Source organism: Sardina pilchardus, chromosome 16 (genome assembly GCF_963854185.1).
Source record: "Sardina pilchardus chromosome 16, fSarPil1.1, whole genome shotgun sequence".
Classification (NCBI taxonomy): Eukaryota; Metazoa; Chordata; class Actinopteri; order Clupeiformes; family Clupeidae; genus Sardina; species Sardina pilchardus.
The window spans coordinates 24,315,707-24,330,706 of record NC_085009.1 but is presented as its reverse complement, the minus strand read 5'-3'; the positions used below and the strand labels follow the sequence as shown (position 1 = coordinate 24,330,706).

General features: G+C 44.8%; 1 protein-coding gene across 1 annotated transcript in view; it reads right to left on the bottom strand.

The window, feature by feature from the left end:
* LOC134059608 (adhesion G protein-coupled receptor L3-like) overlaps positions 1-15,000 on the bottom strand; it is a 138,207-nt gene that overhangs the window by 37,839 nt on the left and 85,368 nt on the right. Inside the window, exons 11-12 of the mRNA XM_062516052.1 lie at positions 13,157-13,366; positions 3,194-3,414 (exon numbers count right to left, since the gene is read on the bottom strand). Coding sequence (XP_062372036.1) covers positions 3,194-3,414; positions 13,157-13,366 — 431 coding nt within the window. The remainder of the gene's footprint in view (positions 1-3,193; positions 3,415-13,156; positions 13,367-15,000) is intronic.

Sequence of the window (15,000 nt, the reverse complement as noted above, 5' to 3'; positions counted from 1 at the left end):
TCGCCACCTCCGTCTTCAGCAGCGTACTTAAAGCTGGGAGGCTGACGAGAGAATGGGGCTGATGGGGCTAACACACACACACACACACACACACACACACACACACACACACACACACACACACACAGCGTACTTAAAGCTGGGAGGCTGAGGAGAGAATGGGGCTGATGGGGCTACCAATGATTATCCCTCAAGTGCTTTCCAACGGCAGTGTTAGAATGCATACTAATTTGTTGTGCTTCTCTCTAGGACTCTCACCATCTTTCTCTCTCTCTCTCTCTCTCCCTCCCCCCTCCTCTCCTTCTCTCTCTCACACACACACACTGATTCACTCACTCACTCACCCCCACACCCCCACCCCCACACCCACACCCACACCCTCTCTCCCTCTCACTATGTTTCCAAATGCAGGGCATCCCAGCATTTCCATCTTTGGAGGTGAATTAGGCAATTAACTGAAATCGCTGGGTGCACAGCTTGTTATGGATCTTGTAAAATGGGGGCCCAGCGCCTGCATCTCGCTTAGCATGCACCGCGCACACCCGCCATGCGCTCTTCAGCCGATTGGATTAGTCTCCAGTTCAATAGCTTCTTGAGATGTTCCGCAGATGCCTTTTAAGTGTAACAGGCTTAAAAAAACACCATCGGGGGTACAACTCCTAACAAGCACCATCGGGGACAACTCTGCTCTGAAAAGGAAAGAAGGGGAGACGACGAGGAAATTTGCGCGGGTGACACAAAAACCACGCTGCTTTTCCGGCAGAACTACACTAAATGTCGTCGAGTACAGAAAATCAAAAAAAAGGAACGACTTTAAGGAGAAGGAAGAGAGAGAGAGAGAGAAAAAAAAACTTCCGGAAAGTTCCCCCTCCGTTCCTTTTTCAAAAAAAATGAGACTGGAGTACTTCGAGATCGCTGGCAGCAGATTTACTCATTAGCGACGAGGTCCAAAACAAACAGTATGGCAGGCGAGAGACGTCCAGACAAGCGAGCGGCCGGGCAATTAGTCTGAGAACCAAACACAAACTGCCCGTTGAGATGGAGAAAGGGTCTGCTCTCCAGAGCATATTTCAAAACCAGACCGCGCAGCATATGTCGACCGGCGAGCAGGCGAACGAGCTAGCGAGCGAACGAACGAAGGTCGGTCCGTGGCGGCGGTGGAGGGGAGAAACTCCATCGCCGCAGGGGAAAAATACCGCTTTTGTTTAACCACTGAAAGAAAAAGCGGAAAAAAAGAGGGGGAAAAAACGAAAGAAAGACAAGGAGTGTTTCTCGACTAGACCTTTCGCTAAGTGCTTCCATGTGGGGGCCACTCGAGGCAAGACCAGGAATGGACGTGAAAAACATTAATGCAGCATATTCATAAACAATTACGTCAAAACATAATGGCTTGCATCCACAGAGTCTGGGTCTGGGTTCTGGACAGATGCAGGGCGAATAGGGGTGTGTGGGGGGGATTGTGTGTGTGTGTGTGTGTGTGTGTGTGTGTGTGTGTGTGTGTGTGTGTGTGTGTGTGTGTGTGTGTGTGTGTGTGTCTGTGTGTGCGTGTGTGTGTCTGTGTGTGTGTGTGTGTGTGTGTGTGTGTGTGTGTGTGTGTGTGTGTGTGTGTGTGGATGGAGGGGGGGGGGGGGGGCACAATCTAAAACACATGTTGATAAAGCGTTGATAAAACATCTTGGCATGCTACGAGGACCCTTTCCTTGAGATATGACACATCGGGCCGCATGCTGATTGCTGAAGCCCATCCAGTTGGACTGTCTCAAGGTCTTTAGCCCCAGAGGAGGAGAAGTGAATACACTGAGGCCAAGACATAAATATTAAGAAGCTCTGGCAGTAAGACCATCAACAATAGCAGAACTGTCCACCGGCAAAATGTATGGATTCATTTATCCAAGCTTCATTCTGACCTGTATTTACACGACAGTTGAACAGAAAATAAACAAATAAATAAATAAAATCAAATAAATCAACACCAGACCCTTGACAACACTTCCAAGTGTGCACTGAAGTGTTCATTTAAGGGCAATCAGATGTTCTTTCGTTCCTTCTAAATGACAGACTGACGAGTTTACTCAAACTTGCAAATGATCGTCACTGGCAAATCACACTGATGGCACTCAATTAGAGATCTTGGGTGATGTTGAAGTAAAGTTGAGCTCATTATCACTTGACGTAAATATAGACCAAACAGGGCTCTGGCACTGGGTGAAGGTGATTGTCATGTCATTATAGGCACCCAAGTCTAGACACTGCATTACAGCTTGGAGTAACATCGCACAGGTCAATGTATACTTAACCGATTCAAGGCAGTATTACCGATTTATCGATTACATATGTATGATGTATGTCACAGTCCAGTCGCATACTGCAAGCACACCTGTCAAAGACTGTGTAGCATTGCATCCATACAGTTTTTCCCAGTGTTCTTGGGCTTTCCAATAAGCTTAGGCTGTTGATGTAAAAGGATTTAGCATGTGCTAAAATTGTTATTATCAGGCAAACCAAATCTTCAGTGTTGGAGTGACTATGTAAGGAGCAAAATATAACAGAAGATTTTACAACACAGCTAACTCTCCACCGCAAACACATGAGATCCTGAACAGCTTTCTGTACATATAATATAGCCCATTCATTATTTAATTATTATACGTGTATATTTATTCAGAATTAGCGTCATTTTCAGACTATTAGCCACGGCTTATACATTGATTTTGCTAAATTTCTTCAGCTATGAGGTTAATACTAGGAAGCAGTTAATATGGTGTTAATATGGTTCTGATTCTTTTAACTTCCATAAAACACTGTCCTGCGGCTTATACAAAATGTGGCTCATATGCGAGAAGTTAACTGTATTACAGTATTTAATTTTTTGTGCTTTTGTAAAAAAAAAAAAAAACGAGCGACGGCGGACAGACACTCACACTCGGTCGGTGCCGTAGCTGCAGTAGTCGACGGTGTGCTTGAACCTGCCACTATTGTTAATGTTGATGTAAAAGGATTTTGCGTGTGCTAAATTTTTTATTATCGGGCAAACCAAATCTTCAGTGCTGGAGTGAATATGTAAATATATATAAAACACGGTCCTGCGGCTTATACACAATGCAGCTTATATGCAGGAAATTACTGCACATTTATTCAGAATCATTACAGTATTTGATTCACGCTTTTTGGTTTTTTTACGGCGGACACTCACACTCGGTCGGTGCCGTAGCTGCGGTAGTCGACGGCGGCGGAGATGGCCACGATGAGGGCGGGCACGCCGTAGCCCACCATGTAGTAGTAGCGGCGGCGCGAGTGCTCGCTCTCGAACACCTCCACCAGCATCACGTACAGCTGCACCCCCTCCAGGAACATCCAGGTGAACGCCGCCAGGAAGAAGAAGTGCAGCAGCGCCGCAAACACCGCGCACGCAATCTAGAGGAGGAGAAGAAGAGAGGGATAGAGAGAGAGAAGGGAGAGGGAGAGAGAGGGTGAGAGAGAGAGAGAGAGAGAGAGAGAGAGAGAGAGTAAGAAAGAAAAACAGAAGGAGAGCAAGAAAGAAAAGAGAGAGAGGGTGGAGAGAGAGAGGAGGAGAAGAGAGGGATAGAGAGAGAGAGAGAGAGAGAGAGAGAGAGAGAGAGAGAGAGAGAGAGTAAGAAAGAAAAACAGAAGGAGAGCAAGAAAGAAAAGAGAGAGAGGGTGGAGAGAGAGAGGAGGAGAAGAGAGGGATAGAGAGAGAGAGAGAGAGAGAGAGAGAGAGAGAGAGAGAAGAGAGAGAGAGAGAGAGAGAGAGAGAGAGTAAGAAAGAAAAACAGAAGGAGAGCAAGAAAGAAAAGAGAGAGAGGGTGGAGAGAGAGAGGAGGAGAAGAGAGGGATAGAGAGAGGGAGGGAGAGAGAGAGTGGGAGAGAGAGAGAGGGTAGATAGAAAGAGAGTAAGCAAGAAAAACAGAAGGAGAGCAAGAAAGAAAAGAGAGAGAGGGTGGAGAGAGAGAGTGAGAGAGAAGAATGAGAGAAAGAAAGAAAAGAGAGAGCGGGATAAGAGAGTGTGTGTAGAGAGAGAACAAGAGATTGAGATAGAGAGTAGAGAGAGAGAGATAGAGGGAGAGAGTGAAAAAGAGAAATGAGGAAGAAGTTATTATCATCATCATCATCATCATCATCATCATCATCACCATCATCACCATCACCACCACTAAAACCACAGGCCACCAAACACAGCAATCTACAGAGATAGAAGGAGAGCGGAAGTGTGTTGATCATGATGATGATGATGATCATCCACATCACCACAACAGTTACTGCAAACACCACACAGCCATCCAACACAGCACGAGGAAGAGCGGGGTGGGCTATCATCATTGGCAGCATCCTCTTCCTCCTCTTCATCATGATCATCATCAGCTGAAGCAGGAGCAGGTAGGAGTGTGTGTGTGTCCCCACCGCACGTCTCCTGTCTGGGATGGTGATTGAAGAGGAGGTCCAGAGCAGAGACTCTAACCAGCCACGGGGACACTCTGTTCTTGCACCAAGTAGCAGGGCCTGCCATGCCATGCCATGCCATTTCCATCATCTAACCAAGCTGTCAGCTGCTCCTCGGGCTCCTGCGGCTCATCCATCATCAGGGCCCGGCGAGGAGCTCTTCGCTCTTCGCTGGAGTTAGTCCGCTAGAGCAGTTTGTCAAGACTCGCCCCCGTGAGTAAACAAGAGTAGAGCAGGCGGAAAAAGGAGAGACTGGTAGCAGTGTGTTTATTTGTGTCTGTGTGTGTCTTTCTGTGTGTCTGTGTGTCTGTGTGTGTGTGTGTCTCCTATGTATATGTGTGTGTGTGTGTGTGTGTGTGTGTGTGTGTGTGTGTGTGTGTGTGTGTGAATGGGGGGGGTGGGGGGTAGGTGGCATTGTGTGTATGTGTGTATGCATGTGTGTGTGTGTGTGTGTGTGCATGTCTCGATCTGTGTGTGCGTGTGTGTGTGTGTGAATGTGTGTCAACATGTATCTGTAAGTAATGTGTGTGAGTGTGTGTGTGTGTGTGTGTGTGTCTCAACATGTATGGGTGAGTGTGTGTCTGTGTGTCTGAACAGAGTCAAAAGAGACATGACATGGGGGGAGGGGGGAGTCAAGATGCTCCGATAATTCCCAAACTGTCACTCTTCTAAAAAGAGTGGCAAACGCTATCATTAATACAATGTCACAATGACAATGGGTATGGCTTGACAGATCTCCGTGATTACATGTGTCATGACGCAATTAAACGCCATCATTATCATTATTATCATTAGTCTCATCATCACAGTCATTATGTGATCAGAAAAACAACAATGACAAAAAAAAGAAAATAAAAAAAGAAATGACAGCGGGTAAAAGAAAAGAGAGACATGTTTGAGTATATGTGGATATGTGTTCAAATGTGGTTTGAATTTATGAGACTGTCGGTTGATGTTATAATTGACTAATGCATTCATATGTATAAATATCTTCTGTGCTAACAGGCTTGATATATAAGACTGAAGGTTAATGTTATAACTGACTAATACATTCATATGTGGAAATGTGGTAATAAGTTTAAATGTAGCACTGTAGGCTGGTGTTTTAACTGAGTCATGCATTCGTGTACAGAGGCAACAGCTCTGGGTGTTTGAGAAGGATCACTATCACTGGTATGCTAAATTAGACTCTGGCAAAGTCTATCTGTCAAGAACAGACCTGTATCTGTCTTTTAATTATTCCACCTTAAGTCTGCTATGTTTTCTTGTTAATTATTATTTATTTGTTAAACAATTTTACTTTGATTTGTGCTCTCTTTTATTGTTTATTATGATACTTTTTATTATCATTATTAGTATTATTATTGTTATTATTACTCTTTACCCATCTATGCTTTTATCTACAGTTTGCTTTTTGTTTATGTAAAGCACATTGAATGACCTCTGTGTATGAAATACGCTATATAAATAAACTTGACTCGACTTGACTTGACTACAGTGCGCGGAAACAACACTGAAGGCTGCGAACTCATATGACCAATGAGAGGGCAGAACTTTTTCTCCACTGCCGAGCAATTACGTATGAGCAAAATGTGGAACATAGCGATTATGCGAACAAAACAGGGGGCAGGCGGAGGATTACAAACGCTCACAACAACATGTCCGCTAATTGATACTGGAGGAGAGGACGTGGGGGTGGATTCTGGCCACTTAATGAAGTGAGGAATCGGCTAATGGTGAAGCCCATGATGCACTCCACAGTCATTTTCTTGTGAGCTCGGCAATTTACTGAGTGTTCTCATCATCTCATTTCGGGGGCCAATTTTAGCTGATTTAATTTCATGTTAGAACCACATACCAGGAATTAAGCGCATATTATTTTTCATCAACTAGAAACGCCAGCATGCACATTTCAGTTAAGAACAATTCCTCAACTTCAGCCACAGGCGAAACAGCAGTATTCCTCTCTCTCTCTCTCTCTCTCTCTCTCTCTCTCTCTCTCACCTATGTCCTCTGTTCTTGAAGTTACTCTCCAGCAATCATTATAGCCCGTTATTATTGGCTCAATGGGACAAGCTTTGGAGTGGTTCTCCCCCCCCAACCCACCCCACACCACCCCCAAACTCGTTAAATTGATTCAATTAATCAACTTTAGGGTTCATTGCTCGGTCTACGGCCACGGAGTGAGCAATCTTTAAACTGTCCACTGATTGGATCCCCGCTGTTGCGCGGAGACAGTTAACCAGGGCACAGGACCTCAAACGCAACTGCTTCTGCTGGAGACACCGACAACATGTGTTTCACAGCAGCAGGGACTCAACAACACAATCAAAACGTTGCCTTCCAATGTCTCCCCCACCTACTGTATGAGATATCTTACATGAAATGATGAAACAGACAATATCTTCATTTTAAACAAAGAACAAACAAAGGTAAATACAACAACAAAAAATCGAGTCAACATGAAAAAGCATCCGCTTTGTGAAAAAAAAAAAAAAAAAACTGGAAAAGGCTGCTTATAACTATAAACCCTATTATGCCCATAAAGTCATGCCAGGCTGTCAATCTATTTTGGAAGAGACAGTGCCACTGACTAACAGATACACCATAATGTCAGAACAACAGTGGTCTACAGTACATTGTGGAATCAAAACAAAGTTGTTTGGGTTTTATTTTCTAAAGGGCTTATTCTGAATAAAAAAAAAGCATGATTTTTTATCTATAGAAATAAAATAAATCCAATGTTTAATCAATCTACACACCGGAGAGCATTTCCTAACCATGAGCGCCAAGGCCATAGCACATTATGCTGGTGATAAGTATTCGCCCCCCAGTCAAATGGCAGGTTGGTTGGCTCCGGTGCAAAGAGACCAAATCCTCGGGCGGCTGCACAACACGGGGCTTATCGATCGGCTAAGTCTGATCATCCCACCCATTTAGAGATCTGGGCACTGCAGGGGAACCGCCAGGGGCACAAGGCTGGCTCGCTCTCTCTCTCTCTGCGTGTGTGTGTGTGTGTGTCTGTGTGTGTGTGTGTGTGTGTGTGTGTGTGTGTGTGTGTGTGGAGATAGATAGAGGGAGAGGGAGGGGAGAGAGAGTAAGGGAAGAGCATGACAAATAGACGGAAGAGAAACAGAGAGAGAGAGGCATAGGGAGATAGAGAGAGAGAGTGAGTCAGAGAGAGAGAGAGAGAGAGAGAGAGGAGAGAGAGGAGAGAGAGAGGAGAAGAGAGGAGAGAGAGAGAGAGGAGAGAGAGAGAGAGATAAGGAGTGAGAGGACCAGGCGGAAGTGGCAACACTCTTCACCTGCGAGGGTTCTGAGCTAATGAATATTGAATGCAGTGCCTACAGACGAGCAGGAATAACTGAGCTAAGTAATCAGTCTGTACTGACTGCCATGTCACTTGAATTGTGCTAATTCATCTGAACAAGTATCTTAGCACAGCACAACTCACTACCATCTCTCCCATCAGTGTGTATTACTAACAGTTTGTCTCATGCCAATTCATTTTTAACAAGTATATTAATAGTAATACAGCCCAAGTAATTGTGGCTGTTTTTTAGTCACACACTGTACATGTTTATTGCTGGCTAGTTATTGTCGACTATTGTCAGCATGTACATGTTTATTGGCGGCTAGTTCAGTTGTCTTGTGCTAATCCGTCCGAACACACGTCTTAGTTAAATGAGTTGCCAATTCTCTGCATTACTGTAGTTCCATTTCATATGTATGTCTTTGGCTCACTTCTCCTTCACTCAAACCGACCGCTGCCTCTGGGAAAAATCTGAATCACGGTGACGAGTTAATACATTCAACACACAAGAGCTGAATCAGCAAATTGACTCAACGAGAGTCCATTTTTAACAGACCCCTCTCCCTCTCCTCCTCCTCTCCTCCTCCCCCTCCCAAATCCCTCCCGTACCCTCCCGGCCACACTACACCCATTCTTTCCCACAGTGCATGTTTGAGTGCCTCTAAGCACCGTCGCATTAGCTAAACCACAGCTGGCGATCGAGAAGACGAGCGGTTATTTGTTATCCCGCGGACGACTCGTCCACGTTACACCCTGCGTCTGTAGTCAGCATAAAGGAACCATAACCGGCTAATGGTGGAGCGCTGCCAGACGCTGTCTGCCGTGATATACGAGAAGACGGTGATCATCGGGCCGCTGCAATAACAGGCATTAAGCGAACGCAGAGGCGAAGAGGCAGGCGTGGGGAAATAAATAAAGAATGGCGAACGGTCTTTGTATTGTACTCCAATAGATTGCTGTGTGTTTATGGGGAGGGCCACAATAGCCATTCACAGAGGTGATTGGAGCCTATTTAAAAGATGCCAGGAGACAATCTGAGGTCTGTGGGTGGGAGGGTGTGGGGGGGCTCCGCAATCCTCTCCATGTCGATGAGATGGAGACACACGCGCGCGCGCATGCACACACAAACGCACACACACACACTAAAGCATGATTACACACAGTCCCTCAGGCACGGACCCACACAGACAGATGGACACACACTTATACTTACACTTACACAAACACACACACACACACACCACACACTACACACTACACACACAAGCGCAGCAACAATAACAGATCAAGGCCTAAATACAAATACAGTCCGGTAACAGGGTGCGTCTTCTTGGGAGAGAGAGAGAGAGAGAGAGAGAGAGAGAGAGAGAGAGAGGAGAGAGAGAGAGAGAGAGAGAGAGAGAGAGAGAGAGAGAGAGAGAGAGAGAGAGAGAGAGAGAGAGAGAGGAGAGAGAGAGAGAGCAGAAGCTCGGAGGAGTGGACGTGCCCTTCAGCAGTAGTGGTGCGTAGTGCGCGGGGAGCGGGGGCGAGAGAGAACGGGGTGAAGTGGGCGCGTGCAGCTTTGAAGCTCTCGCTCGCCGATAAATTGCTTTCTCAGAGGCCCGCGCCGGCCGCTCGCTCGCTCGCCGGGAGAGGAGATGCCGGCCCAGACGTGGAGGGAATACCGAGCGGGATGTGGGGATGGAGACGGAAGGAGGCAAGCGAACACGAGGGCTGGGAGTGTTGCGCAACTGATTAGGCACTGTGGCGTGTGTGTGTGTGTGCGTGTGTGTGTGTGTGTGTGTGTGTGAGAGCGAGAAAGAGAGAGGGGGCAGCACAACTAGGCAGCTTTCCATTCTTAATTGTTAAACAAAACAAAGACAAAGGTGACTGAATCTCTGAGTGAGGAGGTCCTTTCATTTTGTTCTATTTCAATAAAAACACATCAATCCCAATAGCTATGATCCTCTGATCCTAAAATCCTAAGGCTGGTCTTCTGGTCAGTGGGTCTTGAGATGAACTAAATGAACTAAGCCATTAATATCGGACACAGGACATATGCAGACCAGCTCGGCAGCTATCAACCAGTGTATTATAACCCAAATTAAAGCAACACTAAAGAGTTTTTCGTACCTTAACACAATCTTTCCAAATAATTTCAGCAGTTAATCAACTCGAAACAGGGCGAATGGAACTTATGTATTCACTTCGCGGCTTCACTTCGCGGCCCTCTATCGGCTATAACCGCACTATGTACTGTAACTTTACCAGATCGGGTAGTGTACCTGTGGTTCGATGAAATGAGACCCAAGAAACCACAAATCTGACTTGCTTCTCAATACATCATACTGTCATAAAATCATGCAAACATGCTCTACCTTCAAGGTAGTACCTTGTCTGTGGACATGGTTATTTGGCTTAATAAATAGCGTGTGTGCAACAGAGGAAAAGCTTTAGTTTTGCTTTAACAGGGAAAATCACAGGTGACCTAAAACTCCACAGCCATTGGGGGCAGAGCCAGAGATGGCCTTTCTTCTGCACTGTAATACTGTAATATGCTCCATAGACATCCGTATTTTGACAAGTTCTGCAAAATATCTGAAAAATTCACGACTCTGGAAAAGCCAGATAAAGTGTGTGTGTGTGTGTGTGTGTGTGTGTGTGTGTGTGTGTGTGTGTGTGTGTGTGTGTGTGTGTGAGAGAGAGAGAGAGAGTTGCGGGGAGAGAGGAAGATGTCAGTAAGATTTAAAAAAGGAGGAAGACAGAGGAAAGAGAGGGAAGTGCAATAGAAAGACGAGGAGAAAGATGGATAGAAATGAGAAAAAGAGAGAGAGTGTGCTGTGAAGTGAGAAAAAAAGATGTCAGTAAGATTTAGAAAGAGAAGAGAGACAGAGAGAAGACGAGAGAGAAAAACTGAGAGAGAGAAAGAAAGATGAGCAAGAGAGAGAGAGAGATGGGTGAGAGGAAAAGAAGTTGGAAGAGAGAGAGAGAGGAGTGGGTTGATGATAAGAGGAGAGAGAGAGAGAGAGAGAGAGAAAGAAAAGCAGGCAGAGAGTGAAGGAGACAAAAAAAAGACAGAAAGAGAAATGGAAAGGTCGACCCAGAGAGGTCAAGGTTCACGCCGGCTGGTTCCTGCCGTTGATTCGCCCTCATTATTCTCCACCGTCTGCCTGATGTGGAGAGGAGAGCTCACCGCACACGCAACCCCTACGCACCCCCGGCTCAATGCAGAGAGATCACTTCAGGATTACTCACTCCCCGGCTAAATCATTCAGCACTTCTCCCTCTTAGCGCAGCATAATGCCCAAACCTGTCATTACGCCACTCCTCTCTAGGCCGCGTGAAAGGGTTCATCCAAAAAGACCAGAAGAACCTGATGCAGAAGAACAGAATAACGGCATAATAGCGCTCTGCCTTTGACAGAGCCAGCATTTTTTTTTTTTAACGGGTAATATGCGCAGGTCTATCTTTATATATTCAGATGTCCTGTGTCATAGGACATGTAAAACACGCTACACGGTATAGTGATTCGGTAGGGTTAACACAGAAGTCCGTATTAGCATATAGATTAACACAGAAAAGTCACGAAAGGAAGGAAGGAAAGGATGTCAATGAATATTCCAAAAGCAACTTCAACCTCAATCTACCAGTTTAAAAATACCATCATGCACCATAATTATCACAAACCAAGTATATTATACTGGAGACGCCCCAGTGCTAAATTACATCATGACTTGAATTTCCCCTTGGGTATCAATAAAGTATCTATCTATCTATCTATCTATCTATCTATCTATCTATCTATCTATCTGTGGCACTGTGATATTGTCATTAGGTAGAGTCGAGTTCTAATTCTCATTGGAGCCCTGAACTTGGTATCATGGAATTGAAAAAGATCACGAGTTGTTCATCATGTGAAACCCATTTAGTTGCAACAAGAACATGGACTTTGTTCTTTCATAGTCCAAATGTTATTCCTACAGTGTAGCAGGATCTATAACACAATAGGGACATACCACTCAATACACAATGGGCCCTAATGTAAATGAGTAGTACCAACCAACGTCTAAGATCTAACTAAATCTGTAATTGAATAACTATGCAACATCTAATTGCTAATTTTATACCAAGAGGACGTTCTTGGCACACGTATTCAGTGATTCAGCACCACCATCTCTTTCACATGCCACATGTCGACTGTGGTTCATGCACGACACACTTTGCTCATAGCATGAGAACACCCATACAAATGTTTGGCAAATTTGCAGGTCCTTCTAGCCAAGAGGCCATTGAAGCCACTGAAGCCCTAAAACAGGGGCACGCAAATACAATCACTAATCCGGCATGGACGTGTATTCATTTGGTATTGAGTAAACAACTACATTTAAAGCCTTCGTTTACAAGATTGCTACACTTTTGAAACGATTGGGTAAGAGTTTAATGTACCAATTTAAGTTTAATTTCACTGATAGTTACGCCCCTTCTGGGAGACGTAAGTCAATGAACTTTTTCCAGACCGAGTCCCAGTTGTACAATTGCAAAGGCCTGGGCCCAGGCTACTTTGCTCATAGACTGACTTCACACTTTACCCTGCATGCAAATAAGAATTAGAACAACTCTACCACTTCTGTCCCGCATCCGGCCTGCATCCGGCCCACGACTTGATGTCAAAATAATAATGTGATTCGGCCCTTGAGGGTATTTGAAGAGTTCAGATGCAAAACCCTCTACATCCGTTTCACCACTTTTCCTTTAAATGAGCATTTATTTTTTTCATCAGGCTTCTATAGGGTTTTCCATACAAATCAATATTTCAGACCAGGAAGAGAATGGTATTCTGCATGTTTTGAAGCAAAATTATTTGATTAACTATGTGAGGAGAGCATTCACTTACTATCGTTATCTCATTTTTGACAGAGGAGTCTTTTGTGACTGCATGTAAATCAGGGGTGTCCAAACTACGGCCCGCGGGCCAACTGCGGCCCGCCACACACTTTAATGTGGCCTGCCGAGCATGTATTAGTTTATCATAGATAGGCTATGCCCCGCCACACTTATCATTGGCTGTTCGCTATTTCTTTCCAGCGACGACGTTGTGGTTAACAATACTGCAAACTGCTTTACACTCTTCTTAGAGAACGTTTACAATGTCCATATCAAAACAGCATGTTACATAGAGATGATACTCTTTGAAATCTCTATTGCAGCAAATCTAATTTGCGTTATGTTACATACTGATAACGACTCGAATCCAAGACCCAATGTGGCCCTTGAGCCAAAAAAGTTTGGACACCCCTGATGTAAATGATTAGAATAAGGCAATAGTTGATAACAAAACAAATAACAAAACAACACAAAAAATAACAAAACAAAAAAGAATAAGAACGTTGTGGGGTGCACACTTACGGGCTGGTCGGCGCGGTTGATGCCCACGAGGAAGAGGGACTCGGCGATGAAGAGGCTGATGCACAGGTTCTTGTGGATGGTGTTGCGGTCGCTCTGCAGGCCGCGGAAGAAGCAGAAGGTGAAGATGCAGATGAGCAGGCAGACCAGCGACAGCAGGATGCCCACCCACGTGATCACGTCCAGCAGCAGGTCATGCGTCGGGTCCAGGTTCTGCAGGGGACAGAGGGGGGGGGGGGGGAAGGACATATTTATTGCATATTGTACTGTACAGTATGTCAATGTACTGTATGTTACGTGTGTGTGTGTGTGTGTATGTGTGTGTGTGTGTGTGTATGTGTGTGTATGTGTATGTGTATGTGTGTTTGTGTGTGTGTGTGTGTGTGTGTGTGTGTGTGTGTGTGTGTGTGTGTGTGTGTGTGTGTGTGTGTGTGTGTGTGTGTGTGTGTGTGTGTGTGTGTGTGTGCGTGCGTGCATGTTTTGTTTTTGTGTGTTTGTGTGTGTGTGTGTGTGTTTTATGTGTGTTAATGCGTGTGTGTTGTGTGTGTGTGTGTGTGTGTGTGTTCATGTTCATTTCCTATTCTATTAGTCCATTAGCATTTTTGTTGTTTTTGAACAGCCAGATAAAGTCCACGTGCATGCATGCAATCACTCCATCTTAGACCTATGGGACTCCAGAGAAGCTATTTCAAGATATGAAAGGATATAGAAGAGAGAGAGAGAGAGAGAGAGAGAGAGAGAGAGAGAGAGAGAGAGAGAGAGAGAGAGAGAGAGAGAGAGAAAGAAAGAAAAAGAGGAAGAGAGAGAAAGAGCGAGAGATATCACTCTGGTTCTACATTGTTAGTATTTCTGGAGTCATGGAGAATATATAAAAGGCGACAGGAAAATGGCTGATTGCTATTGTGGCCTATGTAATTTGTGCCCATTCACTATTTATGGGGGGAGTTAAACTGTAGGCAATGTTCATATTACGATGAATGGCAAATCTCAATGGCTTTTCTGCTCACAATAGTCAGAGCAAAGCCCCCTCAGAGTTATACAAACCACAACAGCTTAAAATGAGCCTCAAGCCAATTGCCATTGTACTGCAATTACACTGTACCCCGGCGCTGGAGTAATAGTCCAATTTGTTACATTTGGAAATACTGCAACACCGCTGTTCGGCATTTGACTGGCAGCCACTGTTGAAAACATACCATCGGTGAGTGAGTGGGGGCTATTGTGGTTGTTGAGTGGAAAACAATAAACAACAACCCTGCATAGTGTTTACTCACCAATCGTCAATAGACACAGCTGCTGACATTGTACCAATGTCACTGTATTTGTATACAGTATTTGTACTTGACAGACATGTCAGAATGTAAGAAGCTGTTTTTTTTTTTTCCCTCGACAGTATTTGCAATAAACATTATGGAAACGTCTGAGCAAACAGTCTTTGAAGTGCTTTGAATTGCATGGAGGCATTACATGCCATCGAGGCCTTCCTCCACTCTAAAACAGATGGATGTTTGCCTGAGTCACTAAAATGTTATCGCTTCCCAGTTCCTAAACAATATGGCGGCAGCGGACTTTAAGTTTTTACAGTTGCTTTTCATCAACGCTTTGGTTTTTCTACTATTAAAAAAAAAGAGAGGGGAAAAAAATCTGCCTCCACAGCTAGTTTTCAGCCTCTAAAGTGTAGCCCACAGCCAGTAAACAGGAGTATTTATACGGCACAAGCTTGAGTGGACTCCCACTGAAGCTGTTAGTGGAAATTTACTATGTGTGAGTCTGTGTGTGTGTGTGTGTGTGTGTGTGTGTGTGTGTGTGTGTGTGTGTGTGTGTGTGTGTGTGTGTGTGTCTGGAGT